Source organism: Hemitrygon akajei, chromosome 9, assembly GCF_048418815.1.
Source record: "Hemitrygon akajei chromosome 9, sHemAka1.3, whole genome shotgun sequence".
Taxonomy (NCBI): domain Eukaryota; kingdom Metazoa; phylum Chordata; class Chondrichthyes; order Myliobatiformes; family Dasyatidae; genus Hemitrygon; species Hemitrygon akajei.
The window spans coordinates 19,957,312-19,976,076 of NC_133132.1; the positions used below are offsets into that span (position 1 = coordinate 19,957,312).

The 18,765-nt window shown below is 43.2% G+C and overlaps 1 protein-coding gene across 5 annotated transcripts in view; it reads left to right on the forward strand.

Moving 5' to 3' along the window:
• Window positions 1-1,378: 1,378 nt before the first annotated feature.
• Window positions 1,379-18,765, forward strand: part of specc1la (sperm antigen with calponin homology and coiled-coil domains 1-like a) — a 257,566-nt gene continuing 240,179 nt past the window's right edge. For 2 of the 5 annotated variants that reach the window (XM_073055574.1, XM_073055576.1), the window contains exons 1-2: window positions 1,379-1,563; window positions 11,845-12,037. In XM_073055574.1, coding sequence (XP_072911675.1) covers window positions 11,882-12,037 — 156 coding nt within the window. In that variant the 5' untranslated portion in view covers window positions 1,379-1,563; window positions 11,845-11,881. Of the gene's footprint in view, window positions 1,564-10,540; window positions 10,632-11,844; window positions 12,038-18,765 lie in introns of all 5 variants that reach the window. The other 3 variants (XM_073055577.1, XM_073055578.1, XM_073055575.1) reach the window with 2 other exon arrangements.

Below are 18,765 nucleotides of genomic sequence, written 5' to 3' on the forward strand. Positions count from 1 at the left end.
GTCCATGACTTCTGGCTGCTCACCCACCCAGTTAAGAATGCTGTGGACTCGACCCTAGCATTCAGGAGACAACATACCACCCAAGAATCTCATTCTTGTCCACAGAACCTCCTGTCTGTTCCCCTAACCCTATCACTACAGCTCGCTTCTCTTCACTTTCATTCTGAACCACAGAGCCAGTGACCCCACCGTTATGGCTTTCGTGCACTACCCCCAAAGCAACATACCTATTCTTGCGAAGAACAGCCACAGGGATGCTCTGAAGTGGCTGCCTATCTGCTTTCCCCTTCCTGACAGTCACCGTTACCTGTGTCCTGCACCCTGCGAGTAACAACCTCCCTGTATGTCCTATCGATCAACCTCTCAGCCTTTTGAATGATCCAGAGTCCATCCTGTTCCACCTCCAATTCCTTTACATGGTCTGTAAGAAGCTCTAGTTGGATCGCTTCTTGCAGGGACACTCTAGATTCCCCTATCCCACAACAAAAGCATCTCACTATCCTGCCTGGCATTCCACTGCTCAATGAGAAATCAAGAAATTTAAATGAAAAAAATCTTTAAAAGTCTTTGCTCCTTGAGCCAAAGTCCCAACTTCTCACTCTAACTCTGGCCCACTCACACAATGGTTATTCCACTTATACCTAATTTATTTTTGTTAGTCCTGGCCATGTGCTTAATCATACGCAATCCAACGTCTCCTTGGGAACTGCGGTGCACAGAATCGCACGATCTATTAGCTTGTGCCTCTATCTTCCGCTGACTTTTTGGAAGCCTGGAGTACATCCAAAGCAAAGTTATTGTCCCCTTACTATTTTCGACTCAGTTGAAGAATCTTTTGGCTATCCTCCCTCATTTGGTCTTGATTTGTCCCTCGCCTTGTACATCATATTCCTCCCGTGGGTCAAGCCTGAAGATTCCACGCCTTGGAGTAATGAGTTCCCTAAACAATATTATATTTCCATCTCCTAATCAACACTTTCAGTCCATTCATTTGCTTTACTTGTCAGATTTACCTTGTCAAAATAGACACAACCTGAATAAGTGCTTTGTCGGATTTTTTGTATGGGGTGCTGTGAGAGCTCTCAGCGCGGTACCTAAGTGCCGATGAAGCGTGGAGACAGCCGGGCCTGGGTCCTCGTCCCGATCTGAGGGGCAGAGGGGCTCCGCTCCGCCGTTACGAACGGCGTTCGCCTCGCCGGGGACCGACCTGGCGTCGCGGCGCCCAAACCGCGTGCCACCTAGCGCATGCGCGTTGCAGCAGGGAGAGGTGGTCTCTGCCCAGCGCGCATGTGTGATTCGAGGAGCGGGCGGTGGGCTGACGGACGTGCGCAGGCGCCGGTCGGGATCGGGCGGCGGGCTGACGGAGGTGCGCAGGCGTTTCTCGGGATCGGGCGGCGGGCTGACGGTGGTGCGCAGGCGCCGGTCCGGGATCTAGTGGCGGGCTGACGGAGGGGCGTTGTTGTTGGCTGGTTTCCGCCGCGGTAACGTTGGTGGCGGGGCGGCAGCGGATGCAGCGCGGCGCCGGCCGCCGCTCGGCTCCTTCCGTAGGCTCCAGCCCTGCAGGTAACTGCAGCTTCTCGGTTTGGCGTACTAACAGATGGAGAGGCCCAGGCGCGCACCGGGAGGTGGTTAGCTGTTTTGCAGAGAGGGAGGGACGTGGGTTTTAGTGAAGGATGGAGGGTTGGGGACAGACAAGCAGGTGACTTAAGTTAACTAGAAACCTGAGTCGAGAGCGAAAACCGAGGGGTGGGGGGTAAAAGGGCAGTGTTGCAGCAGAGTGGGGGGAGGCGGGTGATTAGATTTCGTCTCTGCAGAGACAGAAGATAGAAGTAGTTGAAATATACATAAAATGGGAGTCTGGGGGAGGAGAGAGGAAGGAAAAGGGTGGATTCCAGGGAAAGAAGATGGTTCACTGACGTCTAAGATCTGCAAATCATCAAACACGCTGTTGGAGTGCATGCCTTTCAGACTTTAAGGACTTTCCATAGCCCAGCTTCTGTTGACCATTGACTTCTATCAGCACTTCTGGTTATTGAAGCTGTCTTGAATAACTCACGTGTAAAAGTGCATGTGAGGTGCACAGATCTTTACCACTTAAAGCTGTGATGTTGTCAATATCTCGTTTTGGTGTCAGAAGTACTTGTGACTCCAAGTAGATATGTTTAGCTAAATTTTTGATGGGAAAAGTCCAGTAGTATATGCAGGCAATGTCAAATAGTCTAGAATGGCATCTTGATGAGCATGGGTAAGTTGGGCTGAAGGGCCTCGGTAAGCTCTTTGTCTTTTTTATCGGCTCAAGGATAACATTACTCCAGAGGAAATGCATTGAAGATTTAACAAACTGTCCTATGAGGAGAATTTGAGCAGCTTCGACTTATTTGTGAGTGGTGGGAGGTGCAATATGTTTGGCAGTTTTCAGGAGAGGAGTCTGAAATCTGAATAATGAACATTTTCTTAATTTAGTCAAATGCAAATTCATGTGTTTAGTTAAGACAAAGGAGGCATTTGGTCCATGAAATCAATAGTTTCTCAGTAGTCCCGTTTACCCACTTATTTCCCTGTAATCATCTTTCCATAGGAGCATCAACTCAACTGTATTTCCCTCTTTAGCTACCTACTCAAGATTTAACATGCAGCAGCCAATTAACCCTTTCAACCAGCATCTGTTTGGGATGAGAGAGGTGTTATAATAGCATCTGGTCACAGGAAGACTGTGCAAACTCCAAACAAACAGCACCACAGAAACAAAAAACGAGCAAGCCATTCAAGAAACAAACTTATTTCACCCCCATTCCCTAAAAATTAGGTGTTTGTGCTTGCCTGTAGCTAACATAAGTCCAAGCGGGTGTTAGTGTTTCTTTGCTGGCCCTTTATCAGTCCCCACTGCATTATTAGCTTAATGTAGGAACATTTATACACTGTGCATGTGTACAGTAGCTAGTTTTTGTAGTGACCTGTGTATCCAGTGTTTATTTTGCCAGTTAGTGCAGCGATTAACTTGTGCTCCTGGTGCAATACCATGGCATTGTACAGTCCGTCTGTACTCTTATCGGTACTATAACTCTTTTTCATGGTTAAAGCACTCAAGCACATCAGTGCTTACCCACTGAGGTATAGCTGAATTTACCTGTGTGCCCCAGTAATAGTGATTAGCTCACCACCCGTAGTCCAGAGTTACTTAGGAACAGACCTGTGGGCACCCCATTTTTATACAGTAATGTAGCTGTACCCACTGATGTACGATCCTTGCATTGAAAACAAACACCCACGTTCCTGGTTCCAGATCTATTTCAATCTTCAGTTTCAGTCCTGCATACCTAAATAGTGGAATTCTGCCTGGTGTGGTACTCTGCAATGATGTGATGGGCTGCTTCATGTAAAACAATTATAATGTTGTTGTTCTGCCTTATTGTATTACGTGGCTTTACAGTTTAAGAAGCAGTAGCTGGCACTCAGAGCTCTGGAATTCAGACCTATGTCTCTTTCCTCTGTGATGAATTCCCCTAGAAGATAGATGTCCAGAAAGTTGAAAAGTGTTGTTTGATGTCAGGAGACAGGCAGACATACTTTATTCATCCCAAAGGAAATTGGGTTTCGTTACAGTCGCACCAACCAAGAATGGTGTAGAAATATAGCAATATAAAACCATAAATAATTAAATAATAATAGGTAAATTATGCCATGTGGAAAGAAGTCCAGGACCAGCCTATTGGTTCAGGGTGTTTGACACTCCAAGGGAGGAGTTGTAAAGTTTGATGGCCACAGGCAGGAGTGACTTCCTATGATGCTCAGTGAAGGAAAGCACATCATTTGTAGATAGGAATGCTCCAGACTTGGGTTCTGAATTGAATTGAATTGACTTTATTTCTTACATCCTTCACATACATGAGTAAAAAATCTTCACGTCTCTGTCTGAATGTGCTGACTTTCATTCTGGCAGTAACAGCTGGTGCTTCTGGTTGGGGATCCTCAAGGTGAAGTAGTTTTGTTCAAGTTGGCTGTGCACTTAATGATGCACTTTTCTTTACAAATGAGACCCTTTTGTTGACATCCGCCTATCCAAGCTGTTCGGTGCTGCTTGTGCCTGAGGCGCCGTGTAAAGAACCAGTCACGTGGGGATTTTTAACCTGTGGAGAAATCAGCTCTGGGATCACAGCAATTGTTTCATTGTCATTATATACTCTGTTATCATTTGAAAACTACTCACAGTGGCTGCTGAATTGGTGATCTGCACTTTTTGATGGGAAGTTTCAGCTTTGACATTACAGGCAAGATTAAGAAGTATTAAGTGCCATAATCAGGCATCTTCTCCCACCATTTCATAGAGATAGTTTCTTCACAACTCCCCAGTCTACTCTTTTATGGCATAGCCCATGCGACACTTGTCTTTCCATCATCAGGGAACTCAAATAATCTTTCTTGAAACAGCAATTCACTTGCACTTTTTCTTTCGATCTCTTGTGTTGTTTTCAGTACTGTCTCTGCATCAGAAACCGAACTCAGATTGGAATTTGTTGCAGAATGCTCAGTCGGCAGGAATCATCCCAGACCTGCCACTTAAATTTTCCATCACACTTTGATCTGTCTGTGGCTTCCTGTAGTACAACAAGCCCCCGTGCGAGTTGAGGAAAAGCACCTGCACGGACGTATTGAAACCTCTAAACTTCATGTTGACTTCAGCAGTTTCATGTATGTTGCTCTGTATCTGAGCTACACAGTCTTATGATAGATCATCATAAGTACTCCCGTATTTTTTCAACATGACCTGCAATGCATTTCTTACTTTTCACAGCTATTATATTCCTTTAATACATACTATCTACCGGTAATTGCTTCATTGTACAGATGTAAAGCTTATTTGAGTATATCATTTCTTTATAACTGACTATTCCATCAATCAGATATTTGAACAGCTTATCTGCAAGGCAAATCTGATCTCGTCTTATATATTTCTTTCTTGCATTCATCCTTCTTCCAACCTCTCTGCAGCATAATACTAGATTTCTGCCTTTCACAATTCTGATGAAGGACCTTCAGCCTATAATGTTAGCTGTTCTGTGTGATTTGCTTCAGACTAACAGCATCTGTATTCTCGATGCCGCTATCCTGCGTTGCATGTGAACTTCCCTGTGAGGATGTTTATCTTAATCCAGTTGAGGCAATATTCAAGTGACCTGTACAGTCCCAGTTTGCCAGAACTGCTTACCATGCTTTAAGAATGCATTGCCCCTTGTGGACTCTGTCACCGGTCAGCTGGTAATCTGTATTATCCTATCCCAGACCGCAAGTAAGACAACATCTGCAGATGTTGGAGCTCACAGTAATACACACAAAATGCTGGATGAACTCAGCACGCCAGGCAGCATCTATGGAAAAGAGTGAACGGTCAATTTTCGGGCCGAGACCCTTCATCAGAAGCTAATGAAGGTTCTGGTGAAGGGTCTCAGCCCAGAACATCGACTGTTTGCTCTTTTCTGTGGCTGCTGCTTGGCCTGTTGAGGTCCTCCAGAATTTTGTGTGTAGTATGGTATTTCAGTATAGTTCTGACTTAGGGAATAACTTGGAGGCTTTCTTCTTCTACCCAGAGGATGTCATCTGTATTTTTTATCTATTGGTTCCAATGTAGATCATGTCCTCTTCCTGTAGAATACTGTGCAGGTGCCCTATGGTATTCTTAACGTAGACCATTTTGGAATATATGCAATCTTAGAACTGTAAAAGCTGTTCCCCAACTATAGAAATTCCATAGTGTTGCCCTTACCCTTTCTCCCACCCTTTATTGAACTGCTGAGCTATGCTGTTGGTTCTCATTCTTAAGAGAGCGATATACCTGTGGCTGTTCTGAACTTTTTTGGCTGCGTCCATTCCCCCTCTTGCTGGACGTGAGATGGACACCTCCTGAAATGCACTATGCAAAATTCATCCAGTCTATTAAGAAGGTCCATAGCTCAGATTTTAAGGTATTCATGGCTGTGATCCTATGGTTATCCAGGACACCAAAAGTCCTTAGAGTTCCGCTGTCACTCCCACAAGTCATGAGCTACCCTGCCATCTCTCTAGTTATTAAATTACCAGAATAATCTTAACTATGGTGGGCAGGAAGGCGTGGACGGTGGTGTGAGAGATGGAATTACATCTTTAGAAAGGGGTTACACAGGGTCAGAAAATGTTGAATCTTTGTGCATGGAGCTAAGAAACTGCAAGGGTTTTTAAAAAAAAACCCATTATGAGAATAGGCTTCCAAATAGCAGCCAAGATATGGGATTGAGATTGCAAAAGGAGCTGGAAAAGGCATGTAATAAGGCTCATGTCACACTGGTAAATGGGGATTGGGAAAATCAGGTTGGTGTCGGATCACGAGAGGGAATTGCTTGAGATGGCTTCTTAGTGCAGCTTGTGTTTCAGCCTACTGGGGAAAGGCCATCTTAGACTGGGTGTGTAATAACCCAGATCTTATTAGAGAGCTTAACGTATAGGAGGCAGTAATCATAATCTGATTGAGTTTATACTGCAGTTTGAGAGGGAGAAGCATAAGTCACAGGTATCAGTATTGCAATGGAATAAAGGGAATTATAGAGGCATGATGGGGGAGCTTGCCCAGGTGAATTGGGAGGGACACTGGCAGGGGTGACAGCAGAGCAGAGATGGCTAAGGTATCTGGGAATAGTTCGTGAGGTGCAGGATAGCTAAGTCCCACAGAAGAAGTTGTTCTCAAGTGGCAGGAATAGGCAGCCGTGGCTGACAAGGGAAATTATGGACCGCATAAAAGCAAGGAAAGGGCATACAAGGTAGCAAAAGTGAGGGGAAGCTTTTAAAATCCAACAAAAGGCAACAAAAAAATGCTATAAGAAGGGAAACAATGGAATATGGGAGCAGGCCTGCCAAAAATATAAAGCAGAATACCATAAGTTTTTCAGTTATATAAAGAGTAAAAGGGAGGTGAGAGTTGATACTGGACCACTGGAAAATGATGCTGGTGAGATAGTAATGGGGGACAAAGAAATGGCAGATGATCTTAATGGGTACTTTGCATCTGTCTTTACTGTAGAAGTCACTAGCAGTGTGCCAGAGGTCTGAGTGTCAGGGAGCAGGAGTGAGTGTCATTACTATTACAAAGGAAAAAGTGCTAGGCAAACTGAAAGTTTTTAAGGCGGATAAGTCACATGGATCAAATGGACTACGTCCTAGAGTCCTGAGAGGGGTTGCTGAAGAGATAACAAATGCATTGGTCACAATTTCTCAAGAGTCACTTGATTCTGGCATGGCCCCAGGGGTCTGGAAAACTGCAAATGTCACTCCACTCTTTAAGAAAATGGGAAGGCAAAAGAAAGGAAATTATAGGCCAGTTATGGGAAACTGTTGGAGTCTAATTAAGGATGAGGTTTTAGAGTGCTTGGAGACTAATGATAAAATAAGTCAAAGTCAGCATGGGAAGTCTGTGAAGGGAAATCTTGCCTGACTAACCTGTTAGAGTTCTTCAAGGAAATAACAAGCAGGGTGGACAAAGGAGAGGTAGTGGTGGTCATTTGCTTGGATTTTTAGAAGGCGTTTGATAAGGTGCCACACGTGAGACTGCTTAACGATAAAATCCAATGGTGTTACAGGAAAGATACTGGCATGGATAGAGGAATGGCTGACAGGCAAGAGGCAGTGAGTGGGAATGAAAGGGGCCCTTTCTAGTTGGCTTCCAGTGACTAATGTTGTTCCTCGGGGGTCAGTATTGGGACCGCTACTTTTCACATTGCCAGTGATTTACATAATGGAATTGATGGCTTTGTGGTAAAGTTTGCAGATGATACGAAGATTGTTGGAGAAGTGGGTAGTGATGAGGAAGCAATGCGATTGTAGCAGGACTTGGGCAAATTAGAAGAATGGGCAAAAAAGTGGCAGATGGAATACAGTGTCGTGAAATGTATGATAATGCATTTTGGTAAAAGGAACAATAGTGCAGACTATTATCTAAATGGGGAGAAGATTCAAACATCAGAGGTGCAGAGGGACTTGGGAGTCCTCGTGCAAGACTCCCAGAAGGTTAATTTACAGGATGAGTCTGTGGTAAAGAAGGCAAATGCAATGTTGGCATTTATTTCAAGGAGACTGGAATAAAAGCAAGGACAATAGTCACTAGTCGGGCCGCGCGTGGAAGATTGTCAACTGCTTTGGGTCCTATATCTCAGAAAGGATGTGTTCTTATTGGAGAGATTCCAGAGGAGGTTCACAAGGATGATTCTGGGACTGAAGGGGTTAACACATGAGGAGTGTTTGGCAGCTTTGGGCCTGTACTCACTGGAATTTAGAAGAATGTGAGGGGATCTCATGAAATCTATTGAATGTTTAAAGGACTAGATAGGGTGGATGTGGAGAGGATGTTTCCTTTGGTGGTGGTGGTATCCAGAACTAGAAGGCACAGCCTCAAAATTGAGGGGCAGCCATTTAGAACAGAGGGTAAGGAGGAATTTTTTTAGCCAGAGAGTAGTGAATCTGTGGAATGCTCTGCCACAGACTGTGGTGGAGGCCAAGCCCGGAGATATATTTAAGGTGGAAGTTGATAGTTTCTTGATCAGTCAGGGCGTCAAAGGATATGGTAAAAAGGCAGGTGTATGGGGTTGACTGGGTTCTGGGATCAGTCATGATGGAATGGCGGAGCAGACTCGATGGGCTGAATGGCCTAATTCTGCTCCTTTGTCTCGTAGTCTGCTATTTCTGTTAGATTATTGGTCTTGCATTACCCAAAGGACCATTTTAAGTTCAGGTATTATAGGCCAGTTAACTTCTCATTGATGGTGAGCAAATGTTTGATGAATTTCAAGGGATGGAGTGAATCCTCGTGTCTGAATCAGCATTAGAAGGTCAGTTTGTCAAATTTACCTGAATTTGAGATGGTGGAAAGGAAGTGAGGGAAGTGTGGTTAGTGGTGATTTCAGTAAGCTCCTGCATGGCTAACTAATGAAAAGATTTAAAACATTAAAGTAACAAATGAATTCAGCGTGACTGAATGGCAGGAAACGCTCAGCTGTCATTTATTTTTTTTATTTAGTGATACAGGGCAGAGTATACCATTCCAGCCCTGCGAGCCATGCCCCCCCCTCCCCCCCCGAACAAACCGATTTAACCCTCAGGAGACAATTTACAATGACCACCGATCTGATACGTCTTTGGATTGTGGGAGGAAACCGGAGGACCCACAGAAAAGCCACACATTCCACGGGGAGGATGTACAAAGGCTCTGTAAAGAATGGCACCGGAATTGAACTGCGGAAAGTCACAAGCTGTAGTAGCATCCTGCTCAGCGCTACGTTAGTCCCACCCTTCAAACGTGGCTAATGAACCTGTGCTAGGGTCTCAGCAAATTCTTCTCTGGCTTCACATAACATATTCCAGAATATACTTGTTCAGGGTCATGGGGATTTAGTGCATCTATATGTTTAAAGACTACTTTTAGGTCTTTTGGAATGGCAAAATGTTTTAGGATATCATCGTGCTGAACTCTCCAACTTCCATGGCATTCTCGACAGTAAATACAGATAGTAGGTCTTAATTTAGGACCACTCTCATCTGTGGCTTCACACAGATGACCACACTGATCCTTAGGCAATGTTCTCACCCTAACTGCCCTTTTGCTGTTTACCTGATTAGAGAATATAGGATAACTCGTGCCCCCTTTACTCCTTCCTGATTTCCCTGTTCAGTGTACTGTATGTTTGGCTGCCAATGACTAGTGGTGTTCCTCAGGGGTCTGTATTGGGACCACTTCTTTTTACACTATATGAACTGTTTTGGGCTCCTCATCTAAGAAAAGATGTGCTGGCATTGGAGAGGGTTCAGAGGAGGTTCACAAGGATGATTCTGGGAATGAAAGGGTTATCATACGAGGAACGTTTGATAGTTTAGAATGATGAGGGGGCGATCTCATTGAAACCTTTTGAAAATTGGAAAGCCTAGATAGAGTAGATGTGGAAAGGATGTTCCCCATGGTTGGGAAGTCCAGAACAAGAGGACACAGCCTCAGGATAGAGGGTCATCCATTTAAAACAGAGTAGAGAATTTTGTTTCGCCAGAGGGCGATGAATTTGTGGAAATTGTTACCACAGGCAGCTGTGAAAGCCAGGTCATTGGGTGTATTTAAGGCAGAGCTTGGGTTCTTGATTAGCAACATCCTCATAGGTTACAGGGAAGATTGGGGCTGAGGAGAGGAAAAAGGATCAGCCATGATTAAAGGGCAGAACAGACTTGATGGGCCAAATGACCTAATTCTGCTCTCTGTCTTATGGTCTTAATGTGCCAGGAGCATGTTAGCTCTGAGCTCTTACCTTAAAATCTCCTACTTGTCAGATGTCCCTTTACCTGATAACAATCTCTTCCAATCAGTTTTTTTCTCTCTAATGCAATAAAATTAGCCTTACCCGACTTTAAGACTTTCAATCTTTTCACACAACTATTTAAAAACTATTAGTATTGTGGCCACTGTTCACTTGAAATGAGGCTGGCTAACTTGTATCAGTCTCAGCCCAAAACATCAACTGTTTATTCTCCTCCGTAGATGCTGCATGACTTACTGAGTTCCTCCAGCACAAAAGCAGTAAAGGCTGACATATCTTCAGAGCTGTTCAGTTTGGGTACAAACAGATAAGGTAACCTTCCACATCTCTTTCCTCAATTACCTTAAGATCACCAGTCAATATTAGAGCCACACCCTGTAAATTCTACCTGTAAAATCTGTTTTCTGAGTCTGCTACCTGATTTGCTGATCAATTTCCACCACTTTTAGTTCACATTTCATCTGCCTTACTTGTCAGACTCCTCGCATTATAATGAATGTAGTTCAGCCGTGCGTTCCTCCCGTGTGCCTTTTCATGCCCATTCTAAAGCACTGGTCCGTGACCACCTCTGCTGCTACGATGAGGCCACTCTCAGGCTGGACGAGCAGCACTAGCATCTTCCCCCTTCCTTTTCCATCCTGATGAGGGGTCTTGGCCCAAAACGTCAGCTTTTTAAATTCATTTCCAAAGATGTTGCCTGACCTGCTGAGCTCCTCCAACATTTTGTGTGTGATGCTCTGGGTTTCCAGCACCTACGGAATCTCTTGTGTTTGCGTGAGATTTTTAAAAAAAATATCTGTACAGCTGAAAATTAGCCACAGCTTAAAGCCAACCAATGAGGACATAACAGTAAAGATTAGTAGTTTTGACTCCTAGGACAAACTTTATGAAATAATATGCACTTAGCCCTCACTCATAAAAGCCAGACTATTCAGAGCAGATTGTTGAATTCCTGATTGGGAAAGCTTGAGTTTAAATACATTCTCATCTAAAGTCCAGCTGCTAGAAAGTGGGATCTGGAAGGTATTTGGGTTTTGTGTGAAGGGACAAAGTACAGCAGAAATAGTTGAATGGTTGATCTTTATTCTACAAAAGTGATCTTGTACATCTTTCTAAAGAATGGAAGTGGAGTTGAATATCATGGTTTGATGTGTATTCTGTTGACTCAAGTTTAAAAGATAAAAGCCCAGGCTGACCCGAAAGCCAAAGCCTAAATGATAAAACTGAGGAAAGAAGTGAATGCTTTATCATTAATTTTTGCGAGAGGCGTGACCATTAGATATATTTCTGGTGGCGATGATTAAATATTTGAAAAAGTAAGGAAATTGCACAGTAGTTAACGACAACATAGACTAGGGTGGGCTCGATGGACATGATGTCTCCTTCTGTTCCTATTTTGTTGTATTCTTGTATGTTATTCGAGAAACTTAATTTTGACATTTTATTGCTTCAAACAACGGGTTTCAGCTTTCATGTGTTGTGTATGTCTCCACACCCCTGACTGTACAGGTAACTTATTTTCCAGATTTGGCTGTAAATGCATCAGAAACCGCAAGCACAGAATGAAGAAGGCAAGCAGGTCCGCTTCTGCGGCATCCAAAGTCCAGGGCACTTGTAAAATGCAGACCATCGAGAAAGTTAAATCTGACAACTACTCTTCACTGAACACAATCACAAAGACCTCAAAAACACCAGGGACAGCAGCAACATTGACCAAGGTAACTGATTGTTACACTTACAGTGTAATTGAACATTTCTGTTAATAGCACAATTTAAAGTGAAAGTGATTGCTGTTTGCCCATTTTCTCTCTTGTTCTTTGGTTTTGACATTTCCCATCCAGGGATGAATCCTTACAAGCTCTAACTTCCAAGCAACTGAAAAAGAATGATTTCAACTTAAATGCTGACTGTTAGGAAGCTTCTTTTCTCTGGTTTGAAGTTAATGGTTTTCAGGAGTTCATGGGGAATAAAGTGTGGCAAAACCTCTTTCTTGTGCATCTTCTCCATGAGCTCTAGCCCGGGCTGCAAGCAGTGGCTCAGTCACATGTCCCTAGCAAGTTGAGGTTGTGAATAAGTGGTTCAACATATTTGATCCTCTTGTTCCTAGTCAGAAAGCAAGGGATTACTTCCCATTATTCAAGTCATAGCATGCTGATCAATGTGACTTTATGAGTTTGTCCCATTTGCCTGTGTTTGATTGACATCCCTTGAAACCAGTTGTTACAAAAGTGGGCCATATCGCCTCCCTGAAGACTGTGGGAGATTCTAAGGGGGCAATAAAGATAAATGGGGTGGTGGGAGTAGCGGCTGAGAGATTACAGGCTTAATTTAAAAAAATAATTCCTTGGAGGCCCTGAGGATAAAATACGTAATCACCTTATCACTTGTTAACCCACTGTTCTCTTAGATGTTGTTCAAACTGCTTTATAGTTGTTGTAAAGCAATGATATTTGTTTTTGACTGAAGAAATTGTGTTATTTCTGGGGCTGGCTCACGATTTATTGTCGCTCACTACTGCAGTGTTAGCTGGTGCAGTTCCCATGCTCTAATCACACAGTGACACAATTGCTGAGAGTTAGGGTATGTATTCAATGGAGTAAAGTTCAACAGCTACTCTTTTGAATGGTCTTCACTGCATTTCTCTTGAGCATAGCCCAACTGAGATATCGCTGTCCCGCTTTATTTATGTGTCTTCAGGCAGAGAGTCGGGTTCTGTCTGAGTTATAAAATTGCAACTTTTTCCTTAATTGATCAGTGCTTGAGGATGGATTTAAGCAACAGGCAATTGACTGTGGTCATTAATCCATAACAAAAATGGCAGAAGCAGACCGAACAAAATAGAAGTGTAGGCAATATAGCGTGAAGTATCTGAAATATGGATTTATACCAGCACCAAGCAACCAACAGTGTCTGTTGTGTGAAAAAGTTTTTTCAAATGAGGCAATGTATCTTGTCCATTCTGCTCAAACGCTTGAAGAGAATATACTGATAAAGCACACAAGAGCTTGGCTTATTTTAAGTCATGTTGAGAAAGCCTTCAGAAATGGAAAACACTTGTTTGCCTGCAATTAACAGCAAAACAGTGATGATTTGCATACCTCATACAACATCTTATTGCTCATTGCTTAATCTGGAAAGCCCCATACAATAATTAAAGCGATTTGCTCAGCAGCAATTCTGTTCAAAAATGAATAGCTGAAATGTCTGGGGTTGTGAATGACATATTGTGCAATATACTTAGGACAACAGGATTTGCTCTGCAATTGGATGAATCAACTTTGCCAGTCAACTTTTTCTTAACTTCGTTATACATAAAAGCCAAAGAGAGGGCATATAATAGAGAAAAAAATAGTGGGAAGTTAGAGGATTGGGAAGCTTTTAAAAAAACAACAGAAGGCAACTAAAAAAGTAAGAAGGTAAAGGTGGAATACAAAAGTAAGCGAGCCAGTAATATTAAAGAGGATACCAAAAGTTTTTTCAGATGCATAAAGAATAAAAGAGAGGCGCGAGTGGATACTGGAAAACAATGCTGGGGAAGTAGTAGCGGGCAACAAGGAAATGGCGGGTGAACTGAATAAGTATTTTGCATCAGACTTCACTATGGAAGATACTAGCAGTATGGTGGAAGTTCCAGGTCTCGAGGGTCATAAGGGGAGTGAAGCTGCCATTACTAGGGAGAAGGTTCTTGGAAAACTGAAAGATTTGAAGGTGGATATAACACCTGGACCAGATGGTGTACACCCCAGGATTCTGAAAGAGGTTGCAAAGAGATTGTGGAGGCATCAGTAATGATCTTTCAAAAATCACTAGATTCTGGAATGGTTCTGGAAGACTGGAAGTTTGCAAATGTCACTCTGCTCTTCAAGAAGGGAAAAAGGCAGAAGAAAAGAGACTATAGGCTGGTTAGTCTGATCTCAGGGTACTTGGAGGCACATGATAAAATAGGCTGTAGTCAGCATGGTTTCCTCAAGGGAAAATCTTGCCTGGCAAGTCTAGAAATTCTTTGAAGAAATAACAAGCAGGATGGTCAAAGGAGAATTGCTTGATGTTGTGTACTAGGATTTTTAGAAGGCCTTTGGCATAAGCCTGCTTAACAAGCTACAAGCCCATGATATCACAGGGAAGATTCTAGTATGGATGAAACAGTGGCTGATCGGCAGAAAACAGAGTGGAAATAAAGGGAGCCTTTTCTGGTTAGCTACTGGTGACCAGTGGTGTTCCGCAGGGGTCTGTTTTGGGACTGATTCCTTTTACATTTTATATGTCAATGACTTTGATGATGGAATTGATGATTTTGTTGCAAAGTTTCCAGACGATACGAAGGTAGGTGGTGGGGCAGGTGGTTTTGAGGAAATAGGGAGGCTACAGAAGGACTTGGATTAGGAGAATAGGTAAAGAAACGGCAGATGGAATAGTGTCAGGAAGTGTATGGTCATGCACTTTGGTAGAACGAATTATTGTGTTGACTACTTTCTAACTGGAGAGGAAATACAAAAGTCTGAGGCACAAAGGGATTTAGGAGTCCTTGTGCAGGCTTCCCTGAAGGTTAATTAGGTTGAGTCTGTGTGAGGAAGGCAAATGCGATGTTAGCATTTATTTTAAGAGGACTAGAATATAAAAGCAAGGATATTGAAACTGGTGAGGCCTCACTTGGAGTATCATGTGCAGTTTTGGGCCTCTTATGTGTGGAAACTGGAGAGGGTTCAAAGGAGGTTTGTGAAAATAATTCCAGGATTAAACGACTTGTCATATGAAGAGCATTTGATGGCTCTGGGCCAGTACTCACTGGAATTTAGAAGAATGAAGGGTGACGGAATTGAAACCTATTGAGTTGTGAAAGATCTTGATAGAGTGGACGTGGAAAGGACGTTTCCTATGGTGGGAGAGTCTAAGACCAGAGGGCACAGCCTCAGAATAGAGGGGCATCCTTTTAGAATGGAGATGAGAATGAATTTCTTTAGCCAGAGAGGGGTGAATCTGTGGAATCCATTGCCACAGGCAGCTGTGGAGGCCAGGTCTTTGTATTTAAGTCAGAGGTTGATAGATTCTTGATTGGTCAGGGCATCAAGGGATAGAGGGGGCAGGCAGGAGATTGGGGCTGAGAGGAAAAATGATCAGCCGTGATGAATTGACAGAGCAGACTCAATGGGCCAAATGGCCTAATACTACTCCAATATCTTATGGTTTTCTGGTCTTAATGTTCACTTAGTAAAAGATGAAAGCATGATTCAAGAGTTGTTATTTGCAAGGGGATGAGAAGCAGCAAATATTCTGGGCTGTTGAGCAATTTTTCCAAAGAGAGTGATGTTCGCTCACCAGTATTCCTGCTTGTGGCACCATCAGTGACAGGACGCCACAGTACAGTTATACTTTGAAAAAAGCAGTACCTAACATTCACAGACAGCATCTTGTCGCAAAAAACTTGTGTGGTCGGCTGCACAATTCATCAAAAACTTATCACGGCAGTAAATAAAATCAGGTTGCATGCTCTCAATTCTCAACTATTTTGAGAGCTTTTTATTGAGAATGATGAACAATTTGAGTGTTCGATGTTGCACACAGAACTCAGAATCCTCTCAAAGGAATCTTCGAGAGATGCTTTTGTGCGCTTTTTGAAACTGATAAAATTCTTTGAAGACTCGAATGCTTCATTCAGAAATCAAATCGATGATCTCCATATTTCTGTCCAATTTATTCATATTGGCTGTCACAAACTTTGTCAATTTCCAAGCATTAATTTGGAAGCAAAAGAATGAATACCAGATTATCTTCAAATGTGCTGTACCCACCTGAGTGAGCTGCATAAAGACAAGTCCATAAGACCACGACATAGGAGCAGAATTAGGTCATTTGGCCCATCCAGCCTGCTCCGCCATTCAATCATGACTGACCCTTTTCTTCCCTCCTCAACTCCATTTCCCAGCCTTCTCCCTGTAACCTCTGCCTTAAAATACACCCAGTGACCTGGCATTCACAGCTTCCTGTGGTAATAAATTCCAAGAATTCACCACCATCTGGCTAAAGAAACTTCTCTGCATCTCTGTTTTAACTGGATGCCCCTCTATCCTGAGGCTGTGACCTCTTGTCCTAAATTACCCCACCATGGGAAACATCCTTTCCACATCTACTGTCTAGGCCTTTTAAATTTCAAAAGGTTTCAATGAGGTGCTCCTCATCCTAAATTCCAGTCAGTACAGACCCAGGGCCATCAAAAGTTCCTTGTATGATAACCCTTTCATCCCCAGAATCATCCTTGTGAACCTCCTCTGAACCCTCTCCAATATCAAGAGCTCAAAACTGTTCACAATACTCAAGTGCGGCTTCACCAGTGCCTTATAAAGCCTGAGCATACATCCCCTGCTCTTCATTGAAGACCTCCTGAAATTACTGCTAACATTGCATTTGCCTTCCTCACCACCAATCTTACCTGCAAGATAACCTTCAGGGTGTTCTGCACAAGGACTCAAGTTCCTTTGCATCTCAGACTCCTGGATTTTCACCCCGTTTAGAAAATAGTCGGCACATTTATTTCTACTACCATTGTGCATGACCATGCATTATCCAACATTGTTTTTCATTTGCCACTCTCTTGCCTGTTCTTCTAATCTAAGTCCTATTGCAGCCCACCTGTTTCCTCAACACTACTTGCCCCTACATCAATCTTTGTATCATTTGCTAACTTGGCAATAAAGCTGTCTATTTCACCATCTAAATCATTTATATACGGCGTAAAAAGAAGTGGTCCCAACACTGACCCCTGTGAAATACCACTAGTCACTGGCAGCCAACCGGACAAGGATCCTTTTATTCCCACTCATAGCCTTCTACCCATGAGCCAGTGCTCTAACCATGCCAGTAACTTTCCTGTAATACCATGGGCTCTTAACTTGGTAAGCAGCTTCATTTGTGGCACCTTGTCAAAGCCTTCTGAAAGTCCAAATGTACAACTTCCACTTCATCCCCCTTATCTATCCTACTTGTAATTTCCTCAATGAATTGTAATCGCCTCGATGACTTGTAATCTCCTCAAAGACATGTCAGCTCGATTTCAGGGTCTTCTGTCGATCCAGATTCGATATTGGGTAATGAATTAATTCTTGAACACTTGTAATGTGGAATTAACAGGAACGATGGGGGAAGAACTGATCTCATTGCAAAATGACTTTGAACTGAAGCCGAGGTTCAAAAAACCATATCAGGATTTTTGGTTGACGAAAGAAATCTCTGAACGCTATCCAGCACTATGGAAAAGGGTCAAGATGTTCCTTATTGCCTTTCCAGCATCATGTTAGTGAAATGCAGTTTCTGTGCAGTAGCCCGGCTTCTTTCAAAGCAACGAAACAGACTGCAGATTACTGACCGTGGGGACCTGAGGCTCTCGAGTGCCATTCAGCCTGATGCCGGGAAGCTGATATCACTGCAACAAGCCCATCCGTCTTACTGAAAGGTGAAAAAGCAGTAGAGCAGTGAAAGACTGGACTAATGTATGTTCCAAAATTGTTTTTTGTGTAATTAACTATAGTAGTAATTTTATTTGTAGCTTTTTATACATTTCAGTAATTTTTTGCTTTGAATTTGCAGTTCTTATCTTTCACTTTGCACTGTAAATAAAAATGCTTTAGTTTATATGTAATGGCCAGAAGTGGATGTGGTCTGGGAGCCAAGTGTCAATAACCCTAAGAAGCTTGGAAATCTCTGGCATAGTTTGACAACCCTCTGGGTGAAAAAGTTGTCCTTTCCCCTCTCACCTTAAACCTCTGCTCTTTAGTTCTTAACTACCAGATCTTTTGGTAACAGCCGATGCAGATTCACCCTACCTATACCCCCCCCCCCCAATAATCTTATGCACCTCTAAGATCACAAGAAATACTGCAGATGCTTGAAACCTTGCTCAACACACAAAATGCTGAAGAAACTCATTGTATTCGTCAAAATCTATGGAGGGAAATGAGCAGTAGATATTGCGGGCCGAGACTCTTCAGTCCTGGTGGAGGTTCTCTGTCTGAAGCATCAACCGTTCATTTCCCTCCATAGATGCTGCCTGACCCACTGAGTTCATAGAAGTATAGAAAACCTACAGCACAATACAGGCTCTTCAGCCCACAAAGTTGAGCTGAACATGTCCCTACCCTAGAAATTACTAGGCTTTCCCATAGCCCTCTATTTTTCTAAGCTCCATGTACCTATCCAAAAGTCTCTTAAAAGACCCTATCGTATCTGCCTCCACTACTGTTGTCGGCAGCCATTCCACGCTCTGAGTGAAAAAACTTAACCCTGACATCTCCTCTGTACCTACTCCCCTGCACCTTAAACCTGTGTCCTCTTGTGGCAACCATTTCAGCCCTGAGAAAAAGCCTCTGACTATCCACATGATCAATGCTTCTCATCATCTTGTATAACTCTATCAGGTCAGTTCTCATCCTCTGTCACTCCAAGGAGAAAAGGC